A 25,173-nucleotide genomic window follows, 5' to 3' on the forward strand; every position below is an offset into this window, starting at 1 on the left:
GTGAAAGTAATGTTTGAAAAAAATTTGAACTTGAGACTGACATGCATTACGAATTTGATTATTTGACTTTTGTTACATCATTTATAGAGAGAGAGAGAGAGAGAGAGAGAGAGAGAGAGAGAGAGAGAGAGAGAGAGAGAGAGAGAGAGAGAGAGAGAGAGAGAGAGAGAGAGAGAGAGAGAGAGAGAATGGAGAGAGATTATATATTATATACGTGTCACTATAGTTGCCCCTCGCAGACAACCACGATCTACCAATATGTATTCTTAAGAATGTAAGCGGAGAAGCTCGTAAAAATAAAACTTTTCAAAACCCTTCTCGAGATCCAATGCGTAAAGCGAATGTAATTCCAATACATTAGTTGATGATTAGTTACCATGGCGACTATGACAACCATTAGTGAGATGGGAGAGCGCGCACTGCATTCTATAATATCAATGATTGGATGATTGCCAAATTTTCACGACTTCCCTTTGCAGCAAACTGACTTGTATAATTATGAATTCAATATTTCGTCAGTTAGTTTTACATGGTCGGTGTCTTTGAACACATCGATGAAGTTTTTTCGAAGAGAGTTTTCGCAGATTTTTATTGTTCGTGCTATATTAAGCTAATTTCTCTTTTCTGTCGATGACCTTCAACGACAGTAGGGACTAGTTAGACACGTATTTGACAAATTGCGAGTAATAGTATTTACAGAGTTATTTATGTATTTCAAGGCTTCTTCAGTTTAATAGTTTGAAATGTTACCGGTAGGAATAAGGTCGACTGTATAATGAGTGCTGCAGTAAAACTGGATTACGCCCTCCTTGGACCCTGGATATCTCAATCAGCATTCCTGTGACAGTTGGCTAGTAATTCGACAAGCGAGACTAGCGATGATTTTAGGCTACATCCAAAGATATCGGCGACGTTTTACAGCATGTACATGTAAACAGTGAGTGACGTACATTACAACGTGAGTTTTTTCACTGAAGGAAAAGACTCCTTGCCTGTGGTTTCTGTAATCACAGACAAGTAAGAAGATTTCTTGTCTGTGCTGTAATAAAGGCTTGTGCAAGTTTGCGTTGTGTTCAAATTTCAAGATTTTTTTTTTGAAAATTCAAAGATTGAAATTCACTCTGTGTAATTCTCGCAAGACGAATACTAATACAATGTCTATACGTTTTAAACGTGAAAACTAATTTGATATATATTTTTTTTTACAAAATAAGATTCATGGCTTTCTTCTAAAGAGCTAGCTCTGGAAATATGCACTCCTAGAGCTCAAACAGGTTTTGGTTCCCTTCCTTGATGTAAATAGGACTAAATGAATCATCTACATAACAAGTTATGAGGAATGAACTGACACATAGTGCATTGAACCATCACACCTATGCTCTCTGGTTTGGTGTCAGTATGAACTCAGACCACTAGTCGCGTGTGAACTAAGATTCAAATTCAAGGCTAGTATAAACATTCGCGTGATTAGGTATTTTAATACGAATTAATATTCACCGTGACATTAACATCGTCACCGGTTACTGTGTACAGTGTAGATTCATAGAGGACTCTCCAACGTCTGTGGTTGCTTATAGTGATAGTTACCGATAACGAGGCTCTGTAGACATTCTTACATGTAAAAAACAAGTCATATTATGTTTTGTATTAGGACAATCCTTCAATTTGAATCTGGTACGACCAACATCTCACAGCATGAGCATCTCGTGACTAGTAACTCCCCCAAAGTTATTTTGACCAAACGCGCACCCCTTTGCGCAGCAAAGTTTCAAGATGGCGCTTACAAGTTTGAAGGCGCTTCTTGCCTTTGTTCTTTTACTTTCTTCTGTTGAATCATCCAAAGATAACTTACAATCACAAAATGGCGTCATAAAAGCTTTCGTCATCCCACACAGTCATATGGATGTAGGTTGGGTATACACAGTTGAGGTGAGTACCAATGAATTTCAATCCATCGTCTGTTTACCACATCACGACATGAGGAGTTCTGAGATTTATCATCACTGACATCAGAATCTGAACCCAAAAGCTCAAAAGTCAGAACGTGATGTGACGCACAGGAGCTGAAATATTCTTATTCCTCTAAAGAAGTGTAATTTACGTAAGATGTGATAAATTTTACGAAAAACTTTGTCAAAAAACTGTGTGCAAATGACAGCTGATACATCGAAGTGATGACCCTGGGTGCACGGGTACGTTGGTGGTGACATCCGATTGATTCTCCAGCGATGCTCTTTTGTTCAGTCCAAAGTCCATGGAATACAGCTACAGTACAGGGGGACTCATACTCACCACAGTCACTTGTGAGCTAATATTCTATTCAAGGATGGTCATAATACAAAGTCATGACGTCATGTAGGTATATATTTAAAAAAACCACTGTGTTTGTATGGAAAGGACACTATGTGCAAACAATGGTGATGATATTTTTTGAATATTCAGAAATACCTAATAATGTCAGTATTTTGTATTATGACTATCCTTGAATAGAATATTAACCCACAAGTGACTGTGATACTCACGCACACGGTTCTCTTTATCCAAGTGCAATTAAAATATCTTGGGATTTTTTTGGAAAAATTGCAAAATTGGTCATGTCAGTTTGTAACGACAAAACCATCCATTTCTATATTTTATTGAGGCATTTTTTCATTCATTTGTCAAAGTATTTGTTGTTAATTTTTTCTGATACCGTAGGAAAGCATGAAAGCCTATGCAGCCAATGTGTACTCAACCGTGGTCAAAAATCTGGTCGAAGGTGGTCATCGCCGTTTCATTGCTGTGGAACAAGAATTCTTTAGACTGTGGTGGGACACCATTGCAGATTATACACAGAAGGTAAACGTTATAACTGTATATCTTACAAATGAAAATTTTTATTCACGGAGTCAAAAGATTTTGTTGAAGTGAATCATATATTTTTGTTGATGTCAGCAAATTTACATCCAAATTTGTTTGTACTCTGTGAGTAGATATTTTCTTTGGTAACTTTGAACTCAGAGTCCATAAACATTCATTCTCATTCTGTGTGTCTTGTTATTAATTATAACAATGTACATAATGTGTGATATGCAACTTGTTAGAATGCTTACCTAAAAGAAATGTGTTGTATTCTGCAATCCTACCTCTGTAATATTTTGATTCCTGAACTCTAGACACTGTATGGAAGTTGTATTAACTTCATAAAACCCAGAAATTGTACAATTTCTTCAATAATATTGTTACATACAATACAGGTAGCAAAGGAGTATTATTCAAATCTTTGGTGTGATGAACCTTTTAACAGATATTTGTCTGTTTGTGTGTTACACTTACTGTGTGTATGTGTGTGCCAAATATTAAACATGTTCTAATCATTACTTTACAATGAGAAGAAATTCAGAGCCTTCAACTTTCTATGATTAATTTTCTGTCTGTCATAATGCAAGGGATATTGACCACTCAGAGCTGGATAATTAAACAACTTCATTTCTTTCCTGGGCCAAAAGAAAAATGGTATTGTTCTGATTTGCCAACTTTTTGATAGATTGAAAAAATGTCTCATAAATGGCTTGAAATCAGAAATTTTGATTAAAAATATTCCAGATACTGTGATATCATGTGTCATGACCCTCACAAAGTAAAATAGAACTTCAAAACTGGAACTACCTAATTTTGGAACTACATTTTTTTTGAGTGATGAATAAAACTTATCCACTGCCTAGGTACCTTCATAATGTTGTATATTCTGTAATTTAAAAACAGTTGATGTCATATTTTTCAATTGTGTAGCTTCAAGTTCACCAACTGGTACAAAATGGTCAGTTAGAGTTTATCATTGGAGGTCAAGTCATGCATGATGAAGCAGTGTCTGAATACACAGCAGATATTGAACAACTCACTGGTAAGATTCTTGACCTTTTCAACCAACCAGATATTGACTAAAAACTGCAAACAAATTTCTATTTCTCTAAAATATTTTGACAAATCTAAATATATTTTGGACTTGAATCATAGAAATTAGCCTAAATTTTGAATTAAGTACAAAAATTTGGTTAAAAGTAATAATTTCTGTCAAAAAATTCGTAAAAGTGGTCTTCATTGTCTTCCATTGTGTTTCTTCATCTGGTAGTTTAGTTCATCACACTCATTTCATTAAAAGTGTTGTCTGACAGCTATTCTCTGGTAGCATCTATGGAACATTTGGTGTGTATTATTTGAAAGTTTACTGTATCATTCTTCAATATTTGTCAGAGGGTCATGGTAGCATCTATGAGACATTTGGTGTACGTCCACAGTTTTCATGGCATGTAGATCCATTTGGTGCCTCGGCAGCTACACCAACACTATTTGCTATGGCTGGATTCAATGGACATCTTATGTCAAGAATTGATTATGACAAGAAGAATGCTATGCAGAAGAGTAAGGTAATCAATCCAAGCTTTCTTTTAAAGTTTGTTCTATTAAAGGTTTTTGTTTGTTTGTTTGGTGCTTTTTTTTTGTTTTTTTTGTTTTTTTTGGGGGGGGTGCTTTTTTTTTTTTGGGGGGGGGGGGGATTATGTCAAAACAAAAAATTCTAACTGGTTAGCATTTTAAAGTATATAATATTCTTCCAAGAGAATTTTTTCAACTTTTTAAGTTGTTCTTATTGACTTTACCAGCAAAATTTGAATTTTGATTAGTCCTTTGTAGTTTCATGTTTGTTTATTTTTTATAATGTTTTTGTCTTTTTTATTATTCTTTTCAGATTTTTTGAGTACTGAATAAAAATATATGAAATGAATAAAATGATTAATAAAAGATAAACAAAGAATCATACAGTCAAATAAATAAATATATAAAATAAATAAATAAATGGTATTTATATTTGTTGTTTTGTAGGGTCTACAGTTTGTGTGGCAAGGCTCACCATCCCATGGTTCAAAGCTACAGATGTTTACTCATGTTATGGACCAATACTCGTACTGTACTCCAGGGGATATACCATTCTCTGAAAAGTAGGTGGATGTCTTATGGTTGATTCCATTATTGAACAGGTGGGACATCGGCACTTTGATATAATGATGTAAACCATGAAAGTTGTGATGGTCACACCACTATGATCGATGCAATGTAAAAACATGGTAAATACATTAAAATACTAACCAGAAACCTAGCACTATATATCACATTAGAAGTAAATTTTGATTAATTTATCATCAGCTCAGTAGCCTAAATACAGAACCTGTTATCATTGAGGTGTGAAAGTTTTAAAAATTTGGTTAGAAGTGCAAAATGAAGTTCAGCAATTGCATTGATGCCCTACCCCCCCCCCCCCCCCTAAACAAGCAAAATTTGTTAGTTGAGCTTGTGCAATGTGCAATCATCCCGAAAGTTGTTACAGTGGTGACACCTGTAGGATCAAAAGCTTTCTCTCCTCTGTAGGTCAGGTTTCTACTGGAATGGATATGTGGTCTTTCCAGAGCCACCATCTGATGGAATATATCCCAATATGAGTTTACCAGTGAATGCTAGCAATATCAAACAGTATGCTGACTACATGGTTAATGATATCAAACACAGAGCTGCATGGTTCAAGGCACAACATTTGCTGTGGCCATGGGTTAGCAATTCTAAAATTTATATTTTTCATGTTTTCATAGAAAATTTCACTTTTGAATGCAAAACTGTAATATTACAAAGAACGTTTGCCATGGTATGAAAAGGATAAAATTGAGACAAGAATAAGTTACACTATGAAGAGGATATAAAGAAAAACTACTAAACTTTCATTGCAGGGGTGTGATAAACAGTTCTTCAATGCCACAGTACAGTTTAAAAACATGGACCCTTTGATGGACTATATTAATCAGCACAGTGCTGAGTATGGAGTAACTGTACAGTATGCTACAGTAGGGGAGTACTTCCAAGCTGTGCATAATACCAACACTACATGGGATATCAAGAAAAGTGGAGATTTCCTACCATATTCATCAGGTATTGTCAATTATTACTCAATGTGTACTATGTACTGTATACGTTGATGTTGTATGCTGATCTGTATGATTTAAACACCCAACTGTATTGACCTTTGACCTGCAGAGTCAATGACACTCATCCATTATTACTGTTATCATAAATACTGGTACTTTCCAAAACAAAGTGAATAACAAGCCTTTAAAATGAAATGATGAGATGGTACTTTAACAACAGTTTGTAAATATGGATAAAAAAAAATTATGAATTTAAAAAGTACATACTAACCGAAATCGTAAGTTGATAGCAGTAATCAATACAAGTGTACTAAAGGTAGAAATATGCCTGACTGGACTTTTTTATTCTGGTAGTTGAGCCTTTGATTTTCTAAGATAGACACAAACTAAAACTATTGTCACAACATGTTGATACAACTGTGATAACCTGTTGAATGGCCATTTGTTTAATTATATTTTCAGTACGAAGTTCAAGTTTCATAAATTTGAAGTGTACTGTTTTGGGACTTCCAATATTTACACTATCTTGATCACAGGGTGATTAGATTCACACAACAGAGGAACTGCTATCACCCACTTGTGTAATCTACCACATTGAAGAACAATAGATTTAGTTTGTGTCTATCTTTAGAAAACGAAAGGCTCGATTACCAGTGTTGTAACTCCTGATATTTGATATTTTAGATCCCCATTCAGCTTGGACAGGTTTCTATGCCTCACATAGCAATGTCAAATCCCAGGCCAGACGAAGCCAGGCTACACTCAAGGCAGTTGAATCACTGTTTACTATTTACAACAAAGCTGACATAAAGAAGTCTTTAAATAACTCGTGGATATTTTCTCAAATCAAGAAATTGACATGGGCTTCAGCTGAGGTAAGAATAAAAAATTGTGCCACATCTCTACAGAAGTATTTAAAAAAAAAAAAAAAGGAACATTTCTGTAGGATCTACAAGTCCTACCTCTGTCACCCTGTCTGATCACTCAAGCTAGCTACTTCAGAGACGCGTTGTTGTATGTTCAAAGTCTTTAATTACTGTTCATTGTGTTACTGACAATTGAATCATGAACGAACGAAGCTACAAACGAACGGTTCTACAAGAAAATAAAAACGGAAAATACATTTCAATTATATTTAAATTACGGCGTCCAACCACACCCAAACTGCGACATGCAGGTCCAGCACATTGTCCCGCAAAGAATAGTGACTTCTTCTCACTTGAAATTTAATGGAACAAAAAAAACTCACCTTAGACAGTAGCGTCTTCAGGGGACAAAGTACGTTGGCCGCTGCTGTTGGCTATAAAGACCTCCCACCAATGACTCGGAGCATAAACTAAACTATACAAATCTCTACATGAAAGTACAGACCAACACGGCCAATTTGAATAATACTACCGTACAGGTGTATGTAAATCTAGCCAATCAGAGCAGCACTTACAATTTCTTTTACCACATGGATATTTTCTCATATCAAGAAATGATATAAGCTTCAGCTGAAGTGATGATATTAAGTTGTATCATATTGTAGAATTCTTGAAGAATTTTGTAAATATTTTTATTTTCATATACAAAATTGTAGTTAAAACATATCAGTCCATCTACAGTGATATGGTACAGGTATCTTTTCTGGATGAAAGGACTTGAAAAAAGACTTTGTGTACTGTTAAAACATCAGGATTGTAATAAGGAGGACACTTTTGCCAAATTTGAACTCTTTAGTATACTGCATACTAGTAACTGTATTTTGTTCTCCTTACTAATCTTCTACCAAGGGAAACAGACAAATTGAGAAAAGACTAAATGTGATGGATGTGACAGGACTAATAATTGTGAAATTGAAGGGAAAGTAATGACATGATTCTTTGGTTTTGTAACAGTGTGAACGAAAGAACAAGACAGAAGTCAGTATATTGGTTGTTATGGTGATAGTAGAGAAGTCAGAGTTCGAAGTTGAACATGTGAAAATTAAACATGTCGCTATAGTGTTTTCTTATATCAGTAACATAATATAATATGATACTAGGTTTGGGCCTGTATAACAGTATAGGTATAACACTTCACATCGATTGAATTCCAATGTTGTTATTTTTGCAGAGGCGTATATGCTTGCATGTCAACTGTTACTGCTAGTGTTTTTTTTGTAGAGATGACTGACAGTACCCGGAAGAAGTTGAGAATATTTCCTAACTGAAATCATTTTGTATATAGGTTCAACATCATGATGGCATAACAGGCACACATTCTCCTCAAGTGGGACAAATGTACATGGACCACCTCAAGGATGGACAGAACAGCACCCTCAATGCCATGACAGGAATGATGTCTGACATGGTTGCCAGTAGGAACAACTTGCAGTTTGTTGAATTGAATTCTGATAGAGGAAATGGTAAATGTTTTAAATTGATATTTGGTCCATATATAGTCCATTCTATTTTAAATCGTTACACCTCTGTGTACTGGGAAATTATGTGATCTCTATAGCTGTCCCTCATTCATAGGTGGACTGTGATTTGATTAATTTTTCACAGAAAGCATTAGGCTTTCTTTTCACATATTTAAGGAGATCTCTCCTGAAAAGTCATGGCAGAGAATGTTTTCACTCCAATGGCATTTTAACAGAAAAGACTAGTCAGCAAGGATAATGAAAATAAATGAAGTGTGCGCTCTAACCCAATTTAATAATGACTTGCTGACACACTGCCATTTCTTAATATGACAAAGTGGAGGGTCTATGGACAAAGTAACAGTTGTTGTTCACTTATCCCACACTATGTGGTGATTCACAGCAAACACACTTTTTATCATTTTGAGTCACTGCAAAATGATTTTCCTTTCCATAGAAGACACATTAGTGCCTGCCTTTTTTGTCGTATGATTATGAACAAAAAATAGTTCATTGTATGATAATACATTCTTATGAGATGTATTTTCAGTTAGCTGAATTTAAGTAAATTTGCTAATTTAGGAACTCAGTGTGCTAAAACTAGTTTCTAAGAACTCAATGTGCTAAACCCAATTTCGAGGAACTCAATGTGCTAAACCCAATTTCGAGGAACTCAATGTGCTAAACCCAATTTCGAGGAACTCAATGTGCTGGTTTCTAGGAACTCAATGTGCTAAACCCAATTTCTAGAAACTCAGTGTGCTGGTTTCTAGGAACTCAATGTGCTAAACCTAGTTTCAGGAACTCAATATACTGAACCCAATTTTGAGGAACTCAATGTGTCGCCCTAAACCCAATTTCCAGGAACTCAATGTGCTAAACCTGGTTTCTAAGACTCAATGTGCTACACCTAGTTTCCAGGAACTCAATTTGTTAAACCAGGTTTCCAGGAACTCAATATGCTAAACCCAATTCTAGGAATTCAATGTGCTAAACCCACTTTCCAGGAACTCAATATGCTAAACCCAATTTCCAGGAACTGTATGTAATAAATGTAGTTTCTATTCCATGTAGTACATGTGATTTATTGCTAATATTATGTTCCCCTTTCAAAGATCATAGATAATCAATAATCATTGTACTTTCAACTCACAAATCAAATTAATTTTTTTTTTCAGATATGTTAGCAAAGTCCAACAATACCATTCCTGTTGTTGTGTACAATCCTTTAGGATGGCAAATCAAGAGGTACATTCACGTTAATGTGTCCACACACCTGGTAGCTGTTAGAGATAGTAGCAGCAAGATAGTACCTGCACAGGTATACATTAATTTACATATTCTAAATAACACACCTTGTCACTGTAAGAGACAGTGATAGATAGACACATTGTCAGTGATATTATGCAGGTCTGTTCTACCCTTTTCAATGTAATATTTCAATGCTTTGGCTCAAGCAGGTACCAGTCAAATAAAAAGAATAACATGGCTGCTATTCATGTATTTTTAAAATAATCTTTTAAAACTTGCGTATGTGTTCAATTTCTGTAGGTAAATTCACCATCCTTTGTTGGTGACAAGTATCATTTGTACTTCTATGCTGAGCTACCACCAGTTGGTTACAATACCTACTTTATTACCATTGGAAATGATAGTGATGCCAAACAGCATCATTTTGCAACAGAGGGCAAAGTTCACAAACGACCAATCAAAAATGTCCGGGGAGAAGACTATGAGAGGAGAAAGAATAGAGTTGTTGGCAAGACAACTGTTATCAGTAACCAGTGTTATGATGTAACATTTGATGATGAGACGAATCTTCTCTACTCCATCACTGATAAGTAAGTACATGTAAAAAAGATAGGAAAAAAGTGTATGAAATTTTTAGCATAAATCTATCCAAATTGTAGCATAGTATTTCTATATCAGCGTAGTGAGAGAAAGTATTGTTCAAAAGAATCAGTCACATTCTGTTTACAATTAAGTTAATAATACACTGTCACTTGGCAATACTAACACAAAGACACATACTGGATATTTTACAAAGAGCAAGCCGAAGTGTTGTCAAATTCAAACTAGCCCATAGACTTGTCTTGGTGTTACTATCTCAAGAAGCTCTCCACACCAGAGATTTGACTTAGTGTTACTATCTCAAGAAGTTCTCCACACCAGAGATTTGACTTAGTGTTACTATCTCAAGAAGCTCTCCACACCAGAGATTTGACTTAGTGTTACTATCTCAAGAAGCTCTCCACACCAGAGATTTGACTTAGTGTTACTATCTCAAGAAGCTCTCCACACCAGAGATTTGACTTAGTGTTACTATCTCAAGAAGCTCTCCACACCAGAGATTTGACTTAGTGTTACTATCTCAAGAAGCTCTCCACACCAGAGATTTGACTTAGTGTTACTATCTCAAGAAGCTCTCCACACCAGAGATTTGACTTAGTGTTACTATCCCAAGAAACTCTCTATCTATGCCTGGCCCAAGCATATGCATTTGGAAACACACATCAGACTGTGATTATATCATAGATTTACATATAAGATCCACTTAGATTTAGAGCTCTTGGAGGTTATTTCAAATCTTGTTGGGAATTATAAATCTAACACATTTGTCATTGTTCATAACAACACATGTCTATGTTATTGATTCTTTGATGCTCAAAACATATGTCAGAATACTCAAACTTGCCATTTTACTTCACTTCTTTAAACAATCTTTTTCCTCAAAATAATACAACTTACAAGGGGTAGATTTCATTTTAAGAAATGAAGACTGTGTCTTTTTTCTTTCTTCCTCAAAGAACATCAAACAAGACAGTGAAAGTAGACAGTTTGTTCAAAGAATATAATGCCCGTTATGATGTTACCCAAGGTGTGTCGTCCACCACTTACACCTTTAGACCAATGGGATCTGCCCAAAATATTGGCAGTGACAGGGTGGAATTACACCTGGTAAAGGGTCACTATGTAAAAGAAGCAAGGCAGAATTTTTACAGGTTTGTTTTATTTTGAATTATTTTTCTTTTTCTATGTAATAGGAATTTCCATAACAATTGCAATGCACTCTTCATCTTCTAGGATTTCCTTTGATTTAATGGTGTGTGTGTGTGTGTGTGTGTGTGTGTGTGTGTGTGTGTGTGTGTGTGTGTGTGTGTGTGTGTGTGTGTGTCTGTGTGTGTCTGTGTGTGTCTGTCTGTGTGTGTGTGTGTCTGTCTGTCTGTCTGTCTCTGTCTGCATGTGTGTGTATGTATGTATGTATGTATGTATGTATGTATGTATGTATGTATGTATGTATGTATGCATGCATTGTGTGTCTGTAACTGACTGCTTTTGTGTCTGTCTGTCTGTCTGTCTGTCTGTCTGTCTGTCTGTCTGTCTGTGTCTATCTGTGTGTATGTGTGTCTGTCTGAGATATGTCTGTGTGTCTGTCTGTTGTATGTTTGTCTGTCAGTGTGTGCCATCATTATCTCAAGAACTGTTGATTCAAATGAAATGAAATGAAATGAAATATCTTACTGATGGACATACAAGTTAAGTTTCACATTTGATGTCAAATGGATAATGCAAATTGTCCAATCTTGTGCAAGTACTTACACTCTGATATCTAAATGGAAAGATCCTTCTAAATATCATAAATACATCTATGGCTAATGCTTTCACTTTTGTTTTGTGTCTAGTTTCATAGAACCAAACACTAGTAGGTATTCTGTTGTATTTCGGCTGTATGATGTACCCCCTCAGCGCCATGATACAAATGCCTTCCTGTGTGGACATATAGAATTACAGTACAGAATAGGACCATTGTTTGTCAACAAAGAACTTATAACAAGGTAGGATATTTAAGAAAATGGTCTTTGTCATCTCAAATAGATGTATAAATATGTTGTATCAGGTTTATGATCAGCGCCCTCTAGGCAAAAATGGTAATTTTCCTTTGTTTAAGAATGTGAATTTTCATTTTGGACGGATGTTGATAGTGGCATATTACAGTTATTATGATCAGCGCCACAAGGCGAAACATTCATTATATATATTCTTCTGTTTTTCTCAAGAATCCATTGTAAGTATTAAGTTTCAACCAGAATTTTAGATTCAAAAGTTTTAGTGAGATATCAAATTATGTGAAATACTTTCTGGGAAACAATTTAGTTAGAGACAACTTTGAATGTCATGTTTGATTTTAAAGTATCTTATTTGTAAGATATATGATTTGAGTTGATTGCTGATGATAATTTTCAAATATCTTTGTTTATGATAACTTAATTTTAGTAATACTCTTGTGCTATTGAATATGAATATGAAAGTTTAACATTTGTAATGTATTGAAGATGTCTTTATTTTTAGATTTACAACAAATCTGTCCACAGACAAAATCTTGTACAGTGATGAAAACGGTTATCAAACATTGAAAAGAACCTACAGAACTGATGCTACTGAATCAATAGCACAGGTATGGCTTTTCTAAAGTCTAGTTGCTAGTCTCTCGGGCAATTTTGCTAACTTTAAAAGTGACTTGGGCAATTCTGCTAACTTTAAAAGTGACTTGGGCAAGTCTGCTAACTTTAAAAGTGACTTTGGCAATGCTGTTAACTTTAAAGGTTACTTGGGCAAGTGTGTTAACTTTAAAACTGAGTTGGGCAATTCTGTCTTCACGGTGCGTCTTGGATGGTGCCGTAAAAGAGGATGTGATTTACGATGAAGCAAAGGGGTGATAGTTTAATTAAGCCACTCACATTTAGCAGTTACAGTTTATCCGTGCTAAATAACATTTCAGTGTACATTTGTTATGACCACATTCAAATCTTTCAACATAGTAATTTTAGACACTAATTGATGGCATATTAGTGTTTGGGGTCTGTGTCTTTGAATGCTGGAGACTTGTTTAGTTTATGTTCATTGGTCATCCTGTAAATGAAAAGCAGAAATATTAAATTCAGACTACTACTGATGATGAAAATGTACTAGTGTTATGAAGAGAAGCATAGATGTTGGGGATCATATGTCTCTTGAAGAAGCAAAGAGCCCAAAGTAATCTTGCTGTTGGTTGCAAAATATTTGTTGTGTGATAATACTTTGAACGAATGGGGAAATGGATTATTATACAACCCATAACACCAAAGTAAAGAGTTTTCTGTATATACCACAATCGTTTATTGGAACCAAATCAAGTGTAAAAGTATACTGTTTCATTTGCTAATACAACCCATAACACCAAACAAAGTAAAGCGTTTTCTGTATGGACCACAATCGTTTATAGCAGCCATATCAAGTGTAAAAGTATACTGTTTCATTTGCTGATACAACCCATAACACCAAAGTGAACCATTTTCTGTATGTACCACAATCGTTTATAGCATCCATATCATGTGTAAAAGTATACTATTGCAGTTACTAATTGACCACATTAGAAAGGCCACATGCTAGGCATGTAAATAAACAAATTGAAACAGTATACTTTTACACTTGATATGAATCCTATAAACAAGTGTAGTAGCACATAGGGAAAGTGTTTTACTTCAGTGTTACTCATTGTATTTGTAATCTTTCCCTTTACCTATACCAGTTCACCTGAAAGAACTCTGAATCCTCGATCTCAAGTTCTTACGTCAGTAGCTTTATGTTGCAGCCTATAAAAAGTTATCCAACCACACAAAATGCTTGCGGATTTTCTCCAACATCCAGCGTGGATACATTTTGTATGCATGATATTTCAATGATTTATTCTATGATTTGTACATTCTTTATGTGTTAGAATTACTATCCCATGGTAAGCACAGCATACATACAGGATGATAAAGAAGATATGAGGCTAACGCTATTGTCCGACAGTAGCCATGGTGTCAGTAGCCTAGGAAACGGAATGATAGAAGTAAGCATGTTGCTCATCTGTTCCATGACTTCGATGTACATATCATCAAATGGTACATAGTATTTCTGCCTAGCATACAAATACCGTTGTCCGTCATAGTTACAACACATAAATCCCAATCTTTGTTCACTAAAAAGTATGATGGTTGTCATGTCAGTTGAAAAAAAACACAGAAAATGCATTTAGGATAGTTGGATATTGGACTCAGATCAGATACAGATTGGCTTCAAATTCAAAATGACAGTTCTTTGCAATATCCGATGAAATTAGCTTATGTGTTTGAAATCTAAATCTGTTATTACTCTATATAGCTTGTGTTATTTCAACATTTCCTGGGTTGTATTTTCGATACCTTGATTTGAAATCTCATAATTCTAATAGATTTTAGGCCATTATCAATTTTGATCGATTTCACTTTATTCAAAGGTGATGTTGCATCGCAGACTGATCAACAATGAAGCCATGACCTTCAACTTTAATCTTACTGTAAATGACACCTCTGTTGTCACGCCAACATTTGGACTGTTGCTAAGAGACAAGGCTAAGTCGTCTTACCTGCAGCATAAAGTCAGTGCTATGATGGAAAATCCTCCTGTTGTACTAGCTGTCAATCAAAGTGGCAGCCATGAATTGTCTAAATGGCGTCATAGGAAATATGGTAAGATTTTATCAGGGTCAAAGGGCATCTGACAGATACAGTGAAGATGTTATCAATATCAGTTTGACGCTGAAAATGACAGCTATTGTACAATTTTGCCATTATGGAGCTTGCTTTTTCCTGATCTGAGATTAGGTTGGAATGTCTTGATGAGACTGGATATTTTCTCATAGAGGAAGAGAAACTTACTGAGAGCGAGGGAAAAACAAGTAGAAAGATAACTGAAAAGAATGAATGGACTTTGTTACTATTTATAAATTAATTTTAGGATCATAAGGAGGTTCTCAAGCCCATAACACACTTCGATCATCCATCCTACCTACCTACATACATGTACACACCCACACACCCACACATATACATACCAGTATGTACATCTGTACATACATACATACATACATACATACATACATACATACATACATACATACATACATACATACATACATACATACATACATACATACATACATACATACATACATACATACATACACACACACACACACACACATACATACATACATACATACATACATACATACATACTTACACACACATACACACATTATAGCAAACAGTGATAAGAGAAACAAAAAGAAAACACAAAAAACCAAGGCAATTTATGTACATAGCAATTTTCTATACATTGCAAATGAATTTGATTTTTAAAATGAGCAGGACAAAGGATAGCTAAAATGATCACATTACAACTATTCTTAACTCTTTCAAAGATAGGGTGTGATTTTATTAAGCTTGTGTCTGTGGTCTTCAAATGATAGAGGGGTGTGTTAACAGACTTTTTAAAAGAAAAGGAAACTTTAATTTGATTAAATGATATAATATTAATTATGATACCAAATCAACTGAACTGATGGAATGATGAACCAAGTTGACGGTAGACAGAAATTCTTGAAAAATGGGAAAAAAAAATTGAAAATTAAAGAAATATGTGAGACATATTCCATTATAAATAGATACAGTTACTGTCACAGTGGTAGTTTTGTATCTGGACAGGTATATGAACTAAGTACATTGTACTAACAAGCAAGGAAATTGTTATACTGGTGGGGTATATCATTACATGTAGAATCCACAAATTGGTGGTCCAGGACAAGAAGGCATATAGTTGCACTGGATGATTGCTAGATTCAGGCCTTTATTCTACTTTGAGTTATTCATTAAGTCTAAGGTTTCATGTACGCCTGTCATCTTAAGACTTAACAAGAATACATCATGCAAAGCTTGGCTAATTCACTGATGAAATGTCAGATAGTCAGACTGATAAATCGTCTAAAGAAGATCAGTGTCTCTCACTACAATATGATCTGATTTTTATTAGCTGCCACTGTTTTGAGCCAACTCTATATATAGCTCATTTTGACTACATACCCATACTTCAAGGGTTTTAGTTACTGTCTTTTTTCCGCCGTGCGTCATATCAGAGTCTTAATTCATTGATGTAATTGCACCTCGGAGCACGGTGTGGTGGGAGAGATTATCCCTATTAGTGCCTACAACCTGTCTCTCTCTTTGAAAACTGGAACATTTGTAGACGCATGATTGCATTTAACTGCTGCATGAGCTACATACATGGCTTCAAATCTGTTGACAGATAGATATGATATGATGTAACAAGATCTAGGTTTGATATGATGTAGCGATATCTAGTTTTTTCTGTACATTATGTGTTAGTCTGAGTCTTCTCCTTGCCATGCAAGATCAGTATACAATGAGTCTCATATTCTAGGTCACTAAACTACTTAGAATTTCAAATATTTTTTTTGTTTAGCACAGAAAATAACAAGTGATTGACTAATGTGCCACTACTCATTGAGTGTACACTCTCATGTGAAGCAGCAATATTTGCATATTATATGGCTTCTATGTAAATCAGCAATATTTGCATATTTTATGGATTTTATGTTAAGCAGCAATATTTACATATTTTATGGCTTTTATGTAAATCAGCAATATTTACATATTTTATAGCTTTTATGTAAATCAGCAATATTTGCATATTTTATGGCTTTTATGTTAAGCAGCAATATTTACATATTTTATGGATTTTATGTAAATCAGCAATATTTGCATATTTTATGGCTTTTATGCACCAGTTGTATTCCATACATTGCACAGACATCTGATGCCAGGAATTTGATTTTGTTTCTTCTATAATTTTTCTAGGCCATTTTATCTTTGAATACTTCTCTAAAATATTTCCAACATATTACTGGAGGAACCATTATCGCACCTTTTATTCCGGTGTCTTAGAAGATCTTCCTGCCAATCTTCATTTGCTGACACTGAAAACACCAGGGTGGACATTCAGTGCTGACCATCAACAGCATCTCAAAAATATTCAGAAGAGAGGTCTGTATTTCTTGCATAATTAAAACTGAACTAGCTGTAACTTGAGTATTCCTTTTTTGATCAGACAACCAACTACATATGTACTGAAATTGTTAAAATACTACTAAGTTGATATTGAAATTGTGATTCAATGGAGGCATTGATTTTTAAGTGCAGACCCCAAAATCAATTTGATTGTATATATGGCACCGTACTATGTGTACTGCTACACAAATATGCTTTACCAACAAGTGCTTCAATACTGTACAGAGTGTATGATACAGCTGTGGACATTCAAGTGGGTGAATCCCCTTGTGTAACTAGTTGGACTAAATTGACTGTCTAAGGTAGATTTCAAATGAGAAGTGGTATTCTTATCATAAATATACTAAGGATGTTCACTCGACACCCAACTTGGTCACTATGGTTACACTGTAATCAAATCTATGTCAACTAGCTTTGACTGTTTGAGAGTTGAAGACTTTCATATTAGATATACACAATTTAATACTTTATTCCTGATCCCATGAACATCAGACTCACTTTTAGTACACTTGCCTTGTTGAATAGGTAAGATTTTATACCAACTTGCTTGAACCATGTAGTATTATTAGCTATGACTTTGATTCGTCCTTATCCCACTATTATGATGTACTTTCAATGAGTCCACAGCTGTATTACAATTGAAGCCATCATATCTTACAATACAGTTTCAACAAATGGTCCAGTTTCAGCTAGTGCAGGTTTAATTAACATCACAGCTCCAGTATGAAGTTTTAGTAAAAGTGAAGTCTGTAACATCTCTACTATAATTCCCATGCCAATAATAATTGTTATAGCAGTCATGAATGGTACACCTTATCTCTGTAAACAAAGCTTTAGGCACAGCTATAGATAATGATAAAATAATATTATTTTAATAGGTGATGTCCAGGTGAGATTGATTGACAATTAACCTTAGTTGGGAAGTATTTTAGAAATCAAAACCACTTCTCCATCAAGTCACTATTTCATGGTGACTAGTATTCATGCTTACCTTTTCAGATAAGAAATTCAAATCAATTGAACCCAATTTTAAGCGAGTATTGCTACGACTACATCACATGTTTGCTGAAGGAGAACATCCCCACCTTTCAAATCCAGCTACAGTTGATTTACAGGTAATATCTCATCATATCCTTTATTGCAGTTAAGTAGTAACCACTCATCTGAAATTACTGTCAATAACTTTTTTTCTACGTCAGTTTCCATAAAATCCAAACCATTTGTCACTTCTGATACAAACTTTGATCCATTTTGCACGTGATTTATATCTGAACATGTGGTTTCAATCTTAAGATAAATTTCAATCATTTTTTCTGTGTTCACGAAGATATTCAATCCACCTCTGGTAGAACACTGTGTCATTGTAATAGCATCAGCCTGTAGAGAAACAGATCTAAAGTAAATTGCCATGGAAACAAATGAAAAAAGACATTCTTCTAACTATTTCCCATAATTGAATGTTTAAATTCTAAAATGATAAACGTTGCACCTTAAATTTGTCACTCCCGATTTTTTATGTCAACACAGTAACCGTTATAATAACATCAATCTATCCATAGGAATTACTTTCCCCACTGGGTAATGTTGTGAACGTAGAAGAAAGAAGTCTAACAGCAATCTGGTCAACAAAAGATCTGCACAGATGGACTTGGAATACACAAGGTAGATTTAAAAAGGCATATTATACAACTGTGCTGTGTGTGAAATTAAGGTCGATCATTCGGTCCGAGACTGATTTTCCATTGGACCGACAGTTTTGCCAAGTTGTCGGTCCTTATGACAAATAGAAAATTACAAGCAACAAATCAAATTTTAACCCTCAAGATGACTTTTCATGCAAAAGACTCCCTAAGCCAAGGACTTTTTCCACTACAGAGTAGGATCTTACCTACTCTACAATTATCAATTTTAACTTGAAAGGAATAATAAAAAATACAATTTTAACTTGAAAGGAATAATAAAAAATACAACCAATCCTAGTTTTTTCTTATTCATCCATTACATATATATTGTTAAATGAATATTAATTTACCCAGATACGAGGTGAAGAAGTGAAAATTGGGTTTATGCAAAGGAGTAAACTTCTCTGCATATATGCAGATGTGGCCTGGAAACCTGGAAGAGACTGTTGGCATTGTAAGAGTTAAACAGAGCTAATCTTAAATTTTACCAAAACCCATTTGTGATCAATTAATGAATCCTGCTGAAAGACAAGAAGGTAATCAGGCAACGATCAAGTTTAATACTGATAAATTAAGTCCGTAGTCATGTCAAACTAAAATTATCGCCTCTTATGTTCATTACATGATAAATTTTATTAGGCAAAATATAAAAAAATTGTGTTTCTGGTAAGCCGACGACTCTAGTAAAAACTGCTGACCCTAAAATTTTTTTAAAAACATTTAAAACAAAAAGTTAAGAAATTCTTTGTCTTATTGACCAACATTTTGTTTAATATTTGGGCAATATTTTTCAAAATAAAAACAATTAAAAGGGTAAAGATAAAATACTGTAAAATAATATCCTAACCTATCTACCCTATATTCTGAGGCCATGTTAATATTGGAAATACACAATTATTTTTTCCCCGCCAAATGTAACAAAAATCATAATTGAATTTTTTCCAACCAATTTTGTCACATCTTTGCACCAAAGCAATAGATGCACAAAATAGACTATCAAACATATATGATAAATATAGTATTAGATATCAAAACTGTAATTTTATAATTTCAATATGAAAATCCTTGTCTTGAAATGCCCTCAAGGAAAACACCTTTATCAAAATGTGACTTATACAGAATGTAACACCCTAGAGAATATATATTGTAAATTATTAGTGTTTTCACAGTATTAGAGAGATTGAAATTTTACATTCGTTTTCAATTTACTGTTCCAAAGCAAATGCATTTTACTGTCCTGTTAATTCTTGGAACCATGATCAATGTATTTCCTATTAGATGAAATATTCTTTGATATAATATTTAGGCATAGCCAAATATTGGTGTTGATATCAGGATTGTAGTATTGGGTTTTTGTGCTTACTTCAAGGGCATAATTAGTTTAGACAAATTGAAATGTCACATTTGTTTTCAATTGACCGTTCCAAAGTAAGTACATTTTACTGCCCTGTTGATTGTTGTAACTGTGAAAAATATATTCCCCAGTATATGAGTAACTCTTTGACATAATATTCAGTCGTAGCCAAAATTTATTGTTGATGTCAAAATGGTAGGGGAATATGCACTTAGTTCACCAGGTATTGAGTTTTTGTGCTCACTTCAAGGCAAAGATTAATTAACATATATTATTCGGCATTTATGACTAGTGTTTCAATCATCTCATGACCCTTTGAAATGCTGAATATTTATGAATACAAGAATTGGAAAAAATTGTGATGTTCCATACCATGCCACTTTCAATGATAAAACATAACACAAGTGAACAGCAGGTGATACAATGACATCTGTACCCAGCATATTACATTAGCAATGTTTTTGTTGCCAATGGACAGAATGAAAAATCTAATTTGATTTTCAATTATCTATGATAATGAGACATTTATTGTGCAATTGTCAATCTATTGGGATGAGTGTTATATCGTTATTAATGTGTAATTGTCATGTAACGCCAATTAAGATGTTTTATAATTCTGATGTTCTATGTTAAGTCAGTATTTAGTTGAATGTATTGTGGTAATACATTGTGTGTAATATTATTTTGTGATTAGATCGACCCTAAACAATGTAGCCTCTAAGCAAGTGTTGTGACACACCAAAATGTAGTGTTTTCCTCCAATCCCTTACTATGTGAAGTTTCATATAAGGCCAAAAAAAAATTCTGGTTCTGGTCAGGGTAAACGTTCTAAAGTGGTGCGACGACGCAGTATTTTTTTTTTCCTATTTTTTTTTTTTTTTTTGCAAATTAGTAAATACACATTTTTTGACACTTTACATACTCTGTTCTATCATATTTATCTCTTGAAAAACTTCCTTTTTCTTCGAAGCAGTTTAGGCTTTGTATTTAAGCAGTCTTGGCATGTAGGGTAGATTTCAGCTGCTTGTTCTCCTGATATCAGGAATAAATAAGGAACAGGAAAGCAAAAATTATCGAAAAAAAAAGGATCGACGCGAAGGTATTCAGGACACACGCGCGCTGACCAGAACCAGATATATATATTTTTTTGGCCTAAACCACCATTATCACTGTGTAATTACATGTTACACACATCTTCAAATGGAAATTCATCTGTGTTGGTAAACCATAGTATTCAATTTGAACTTTTGTTCCAAATACAACTTGTTACATACATTTTCAACACTATGCAGCAGAATCAAAGGGAATAAAATAACAACATGTTTAATTATAATGATGTTGCATAGACTGTACTTTTGACACAACTATGATCTTGGTTGTATACACTTTGATTTTCACTGGAAAAATAATGAATGTGCAGACAGAAATACAACTTGTACAACTCGTACAATTTTATTTTCCTCTGCATCTACACACACACACACACACACACACACACACACACACACACACACACACACACACACACACACACACACACACAAATACAACTTGTAGAACTCATACAATTTATTTTCCTCTTTTTACAGGAAGTCCTCAGCTGCAGGAGGAATCTGAAGAGAACCTGAATAGTTCTTTTGTTGTCACTTTGAACCCCAAAGACATCAAAACATATTTCATTGACATGGCACAATAAATTCTTAAAAACTTAATGTCCAATGAAAAATATAGTGTTAAAAGTATGTCAGACACAGTGCCATGAAATTACATTATTTTAAAGAATGAGACATTTTTGTATGACACAGATCAAAGGATGTACGGATTTCCAGGTGTCATCAGCATCTGTATGGCTTGTATGTGAAGTCACTGCCTTTATGCAAGCCATTTGATATAGTATGTGTCTTATATTACAACCTTGTAGTATAGCTCAGTTTGTAACTCTGTATGTACCACTCTCTTCAACTCCATCGCATTCTAAAGAACTATGGTAATGACAAAGACTGGCAGCTTTAAAGTAGGTCTGAGGACACCACTTTCCACTTTTAATAAAACCAGAATGTAACATTTGATATGTACTCGTTTATATTATGTGGACATTTTGATATCAAAATACCGTTTGATACAGACTTACGTACATATTATACCCTTTTATAGCAAAGACCATTTATTATAACTACATGGTCTGTATGACTGTCGAGTTTTAAAATAGGTTTTATCACAAATAACTTTAATAGTAATAATAGTTTCATAATTATGTATCAATTTTTTTTTATTGTAAAGAATATATAACACATTATGACATAGTTTTGGGAAATATACAGTCTGTAATATGGTATTTTCAAAGGGACGGATACATGATAAATATGAAAATAGTTTTATCAGATTAATACTTGATTATGAGGTTCACTGATTACATTTTGTTTTAAGATATTGATGTCGATCATCTAGACAGGAATTTGTTAGTATATTTAGATATTGTTCTCAATATTTTTCTTCATTCAGCCAAGGAAAATACAAGTGACTTAAGGGGCCTTGTCAAAACCCCTTAGGTCACAAGTACAATTTCCGGCTGAATGTATCAAAATATCGGGGTATACTATAATTATACCTCATCAAGTATAATTTATGAAAAATCTGGAAAAAATAATGACATTTTGACTCATATTGGCAGAACCAGTGACCTAGAAAGGGTGTTGTCATGATGTAGAACGACCAGTACATATAATCCATATTTTCTGTTCAAAGACAATAACTTGGCTTGTGCATGGTATAATATATTATAAATTTTATGTAACCTGTAAATATGATAAAAACACATCATGATGAAATTATTCAGGACAAATTTGCATGTCTTTGATTTAGACTTCCTGAATGACCAATTACACATTTCACTTTGTCATTGTTCTTTGTATTGTAAGAACTAGAAAAATTTGTGAATTTTTGGTCAGAAAAATTGAGTCAAGGGCATTTTGAATCTAGTTTCAAAAGATATGTTGAAGAATCATTCATGCAGACCAGACCTTAGTTTTCTTTTGTGATTCATCAAATTTTGATGGTGTGTATTGGCCAGTGCTGTGAAAGAGGTTGTGCTTTACAATGATGTTGAAGAAGATGTTCTATCTTTTGTGTACTTTTATTTCGGCAAAGCATTTTAGGTTTTCAGTATCTCTTTTACCTATTCCTTGAATGAATGAATGAATGAATGAATGAATGCATGATTGAATGAATGAATGAATATATAAATGAATGAAAGATAATATTCAACGCCTTGAAAATGGATAACTTTATCATATGTCAGTAAGGTATAATACACATATATATAGTTCAAATAAAAACTCATAGTAACTATGTCCATACCCATACCAACAGTTAACTAAGTTACATACTTCAATAAACATTGCAATAATTTCATTGCAAACAGTTGTACATCAATGTGATAAGTATTTGCAACACAGAAATATACCATTGTTGTCTGTTATTGTGAAACATGCCAAGTATCTAGTGTAGATATTATATTGAATAAAGTACAATATTGTTCCAAAATATTTTCTAACTTCCTCAATCTACATGTATATATTTTATCCATGAAATGTACTAACCAATAGTATCAAAGATTGATATTCCATATATGAATTATTGACAAATTAATATTGAAAAAAAAATTTTGCTTGCCAGATGCTCTGCCTGTCTAATACAGGCACACAAAAAAAGAAAGCTGTTTGCATAGCATACCATAGGCACTGTAACTAGATTCTAACATAGAGCCCAGTTTAGTTCAGACTCTATTATGGAACCAGTCACAATGAAATAACACAAAAACCATGTATAGAGTTACATGTACACACATTGAAACTAAGACCCATGTCATAGTGTATCTTAAAGATGCTAATAAATGTCATTAGGGTTAGATTATCTTTCAACCTCCCGATCTTATTAGGAAGTGGTGACACAGTGGGTTGATACTGAAGCCAATAGTTGGCCTTCGGTGCACAAGGCATAATGACCTGCAAAGAAAATTTGACTAGCAAAGCTACGGCAAACAATATGTTCAAAATAATAGCACAATCCTTTGTAATCCCAACTGTCTCATAGTCTGTGTATAGACATTCCAGACTCATCTGTATCACTATGAAGGGACAGTGAATCAGCCAAATCTGTCAACAATGCTGTATTATTAATGGCAATATACAGGGATTCACAGGCATTTATTACATTATTGTTGAGTTAGACATCAGTGAGTGTCTGAGGTGATGATGTTTCTATGGTATTAAAAGCATAGGTTGCAGCTATCACTGTGGATTGACAGCAATATTTCATTTATTATAGGGAGGGGGTTGTCAGATTTTACAAAATTGTGATAGATCTCAAGTTCTTTTGTTATGATCCTGCCATTTGTTATTACACCCCTACCCCCCCCCCCCAAAAAAAAAAAGAAGAAGAAAAGCTGCAGCTATCCTTGTGGATTGGTGAGAAGATTTCAGTTATTATGGGAGGGGAAAGCTTTGACAAAAGTGATGGAGATCTCTATAGTTCTTTGTTAAAATTCCATCTTTTGCTTGAATTCTTATTACGGTCCCAAAAAAGGACTGAAAAGTTTCAAGTATCATCGATCATGTTGCAGTTCCATTGGAACTGTTATATTAACCATTATATTTACTATGTATATTTATCATTATTTTATTTTATTTTTATATTCTATTTATCACATCTATCAACATACATTCCCATACTGTCTGTGATGTAAATGAATGTGCCAAATATAATTTTGCCATATTATCATCATATGATTTCCGCATTGTCACGACTGAATCATTTTCATATTCTAAAGATTGATAATTTGTTTTTCAAAATGACGTATGGATGGGGTTGG

The 25,173-nt window shown here is 34.0% G+C and overlaps 2 protein-coding genes across 2 annotated transcripts in view; one reads left to right on the plus strand and one right to left on the minus strand.

Annotated features, from left to right (window-relative positions):
* Positions 1-25,173, minus strand: part of LOC144446975 (deoxynucleoside triphosphate triphosphohydrolase SAMHD1-like) — a 367,634-nt gene that overhangs the window by 249,936 nt on the left and 92,525 nt on the right. The window lies entirely within an intron of this gene.
* LOC144446251 (epididymis-specific alpha-mannosidase-like) lies at positions 1,774-23,731 on the plus strand. The gene is made up of 20 exons (XM_078136003.1): positions 1,774-1,929; positions 2,698-2,838; positions 3,772-3,883; positions 4,234-4,406; positions 4,861-4,976; positions 5,404-5,581; positions 5,757-5,955; positions 6,636-6,826; positions 8,163-8,340; positions 9,516-9,658; positions 9,889-10,178; positions 11,145-11,339; positions 12,021-12,173; positions 12,688-12,793; positions 14,096-14,212; positions 14,639-14,870; positions 17,058-17,243; positions 18,267-18,382; positions 18,827-18,929; positions 21,893-23,731. The coding sequence occupies exons 1-20, from the start codon at positions 1,774-1,776 to the stop codon at positions 21,997-21,999; spliced, it is 3,192 nt and encodes a 1,063-aa protein (XP_077992129.1). The 3' UTR covers positions 22,000-23,731.

The sequence above is a fragment of the Glandiceps talaboti genome, chromosome 15 (genome assembly GCF_964340395.1).
Source record: "Glandiceps talaboti chromosome 15, keGlaTala1.1, whole genome shotgun sequence".
In the NCBI taxonomy this organism is placed as follows: Eukaryota; Metazoa; Hemichordata; class Enteropneusta; family Spengelidae; genus Glandiceps; species Glandiceps talaboti.

Bases quoted from the DNA above. Each gene is read 5' to 3' on its own strand.
- LOC144446251 (XM_078136003.1), top strand. From the start codon at position 1,774: ATGGCGCTTACAAGTTTGAAGGCGCTTCTTGCCTTTGTTCTTTTACTT. The intron at 1,930-2,697 runs GTGAGTACCAAT...CTGATACCGTAG, and splicing joins GTTGGGTATACACAGTTGAG to GAAAGCATGAAAGCCTATGC. The intron at 5,582-5,756 runs GTTAGCAATTCT...CTTTCATTGCAG, and splicing joins AACATTTGCTGTGGCCATGG to GGGTGTGATAAACAGTTCTT.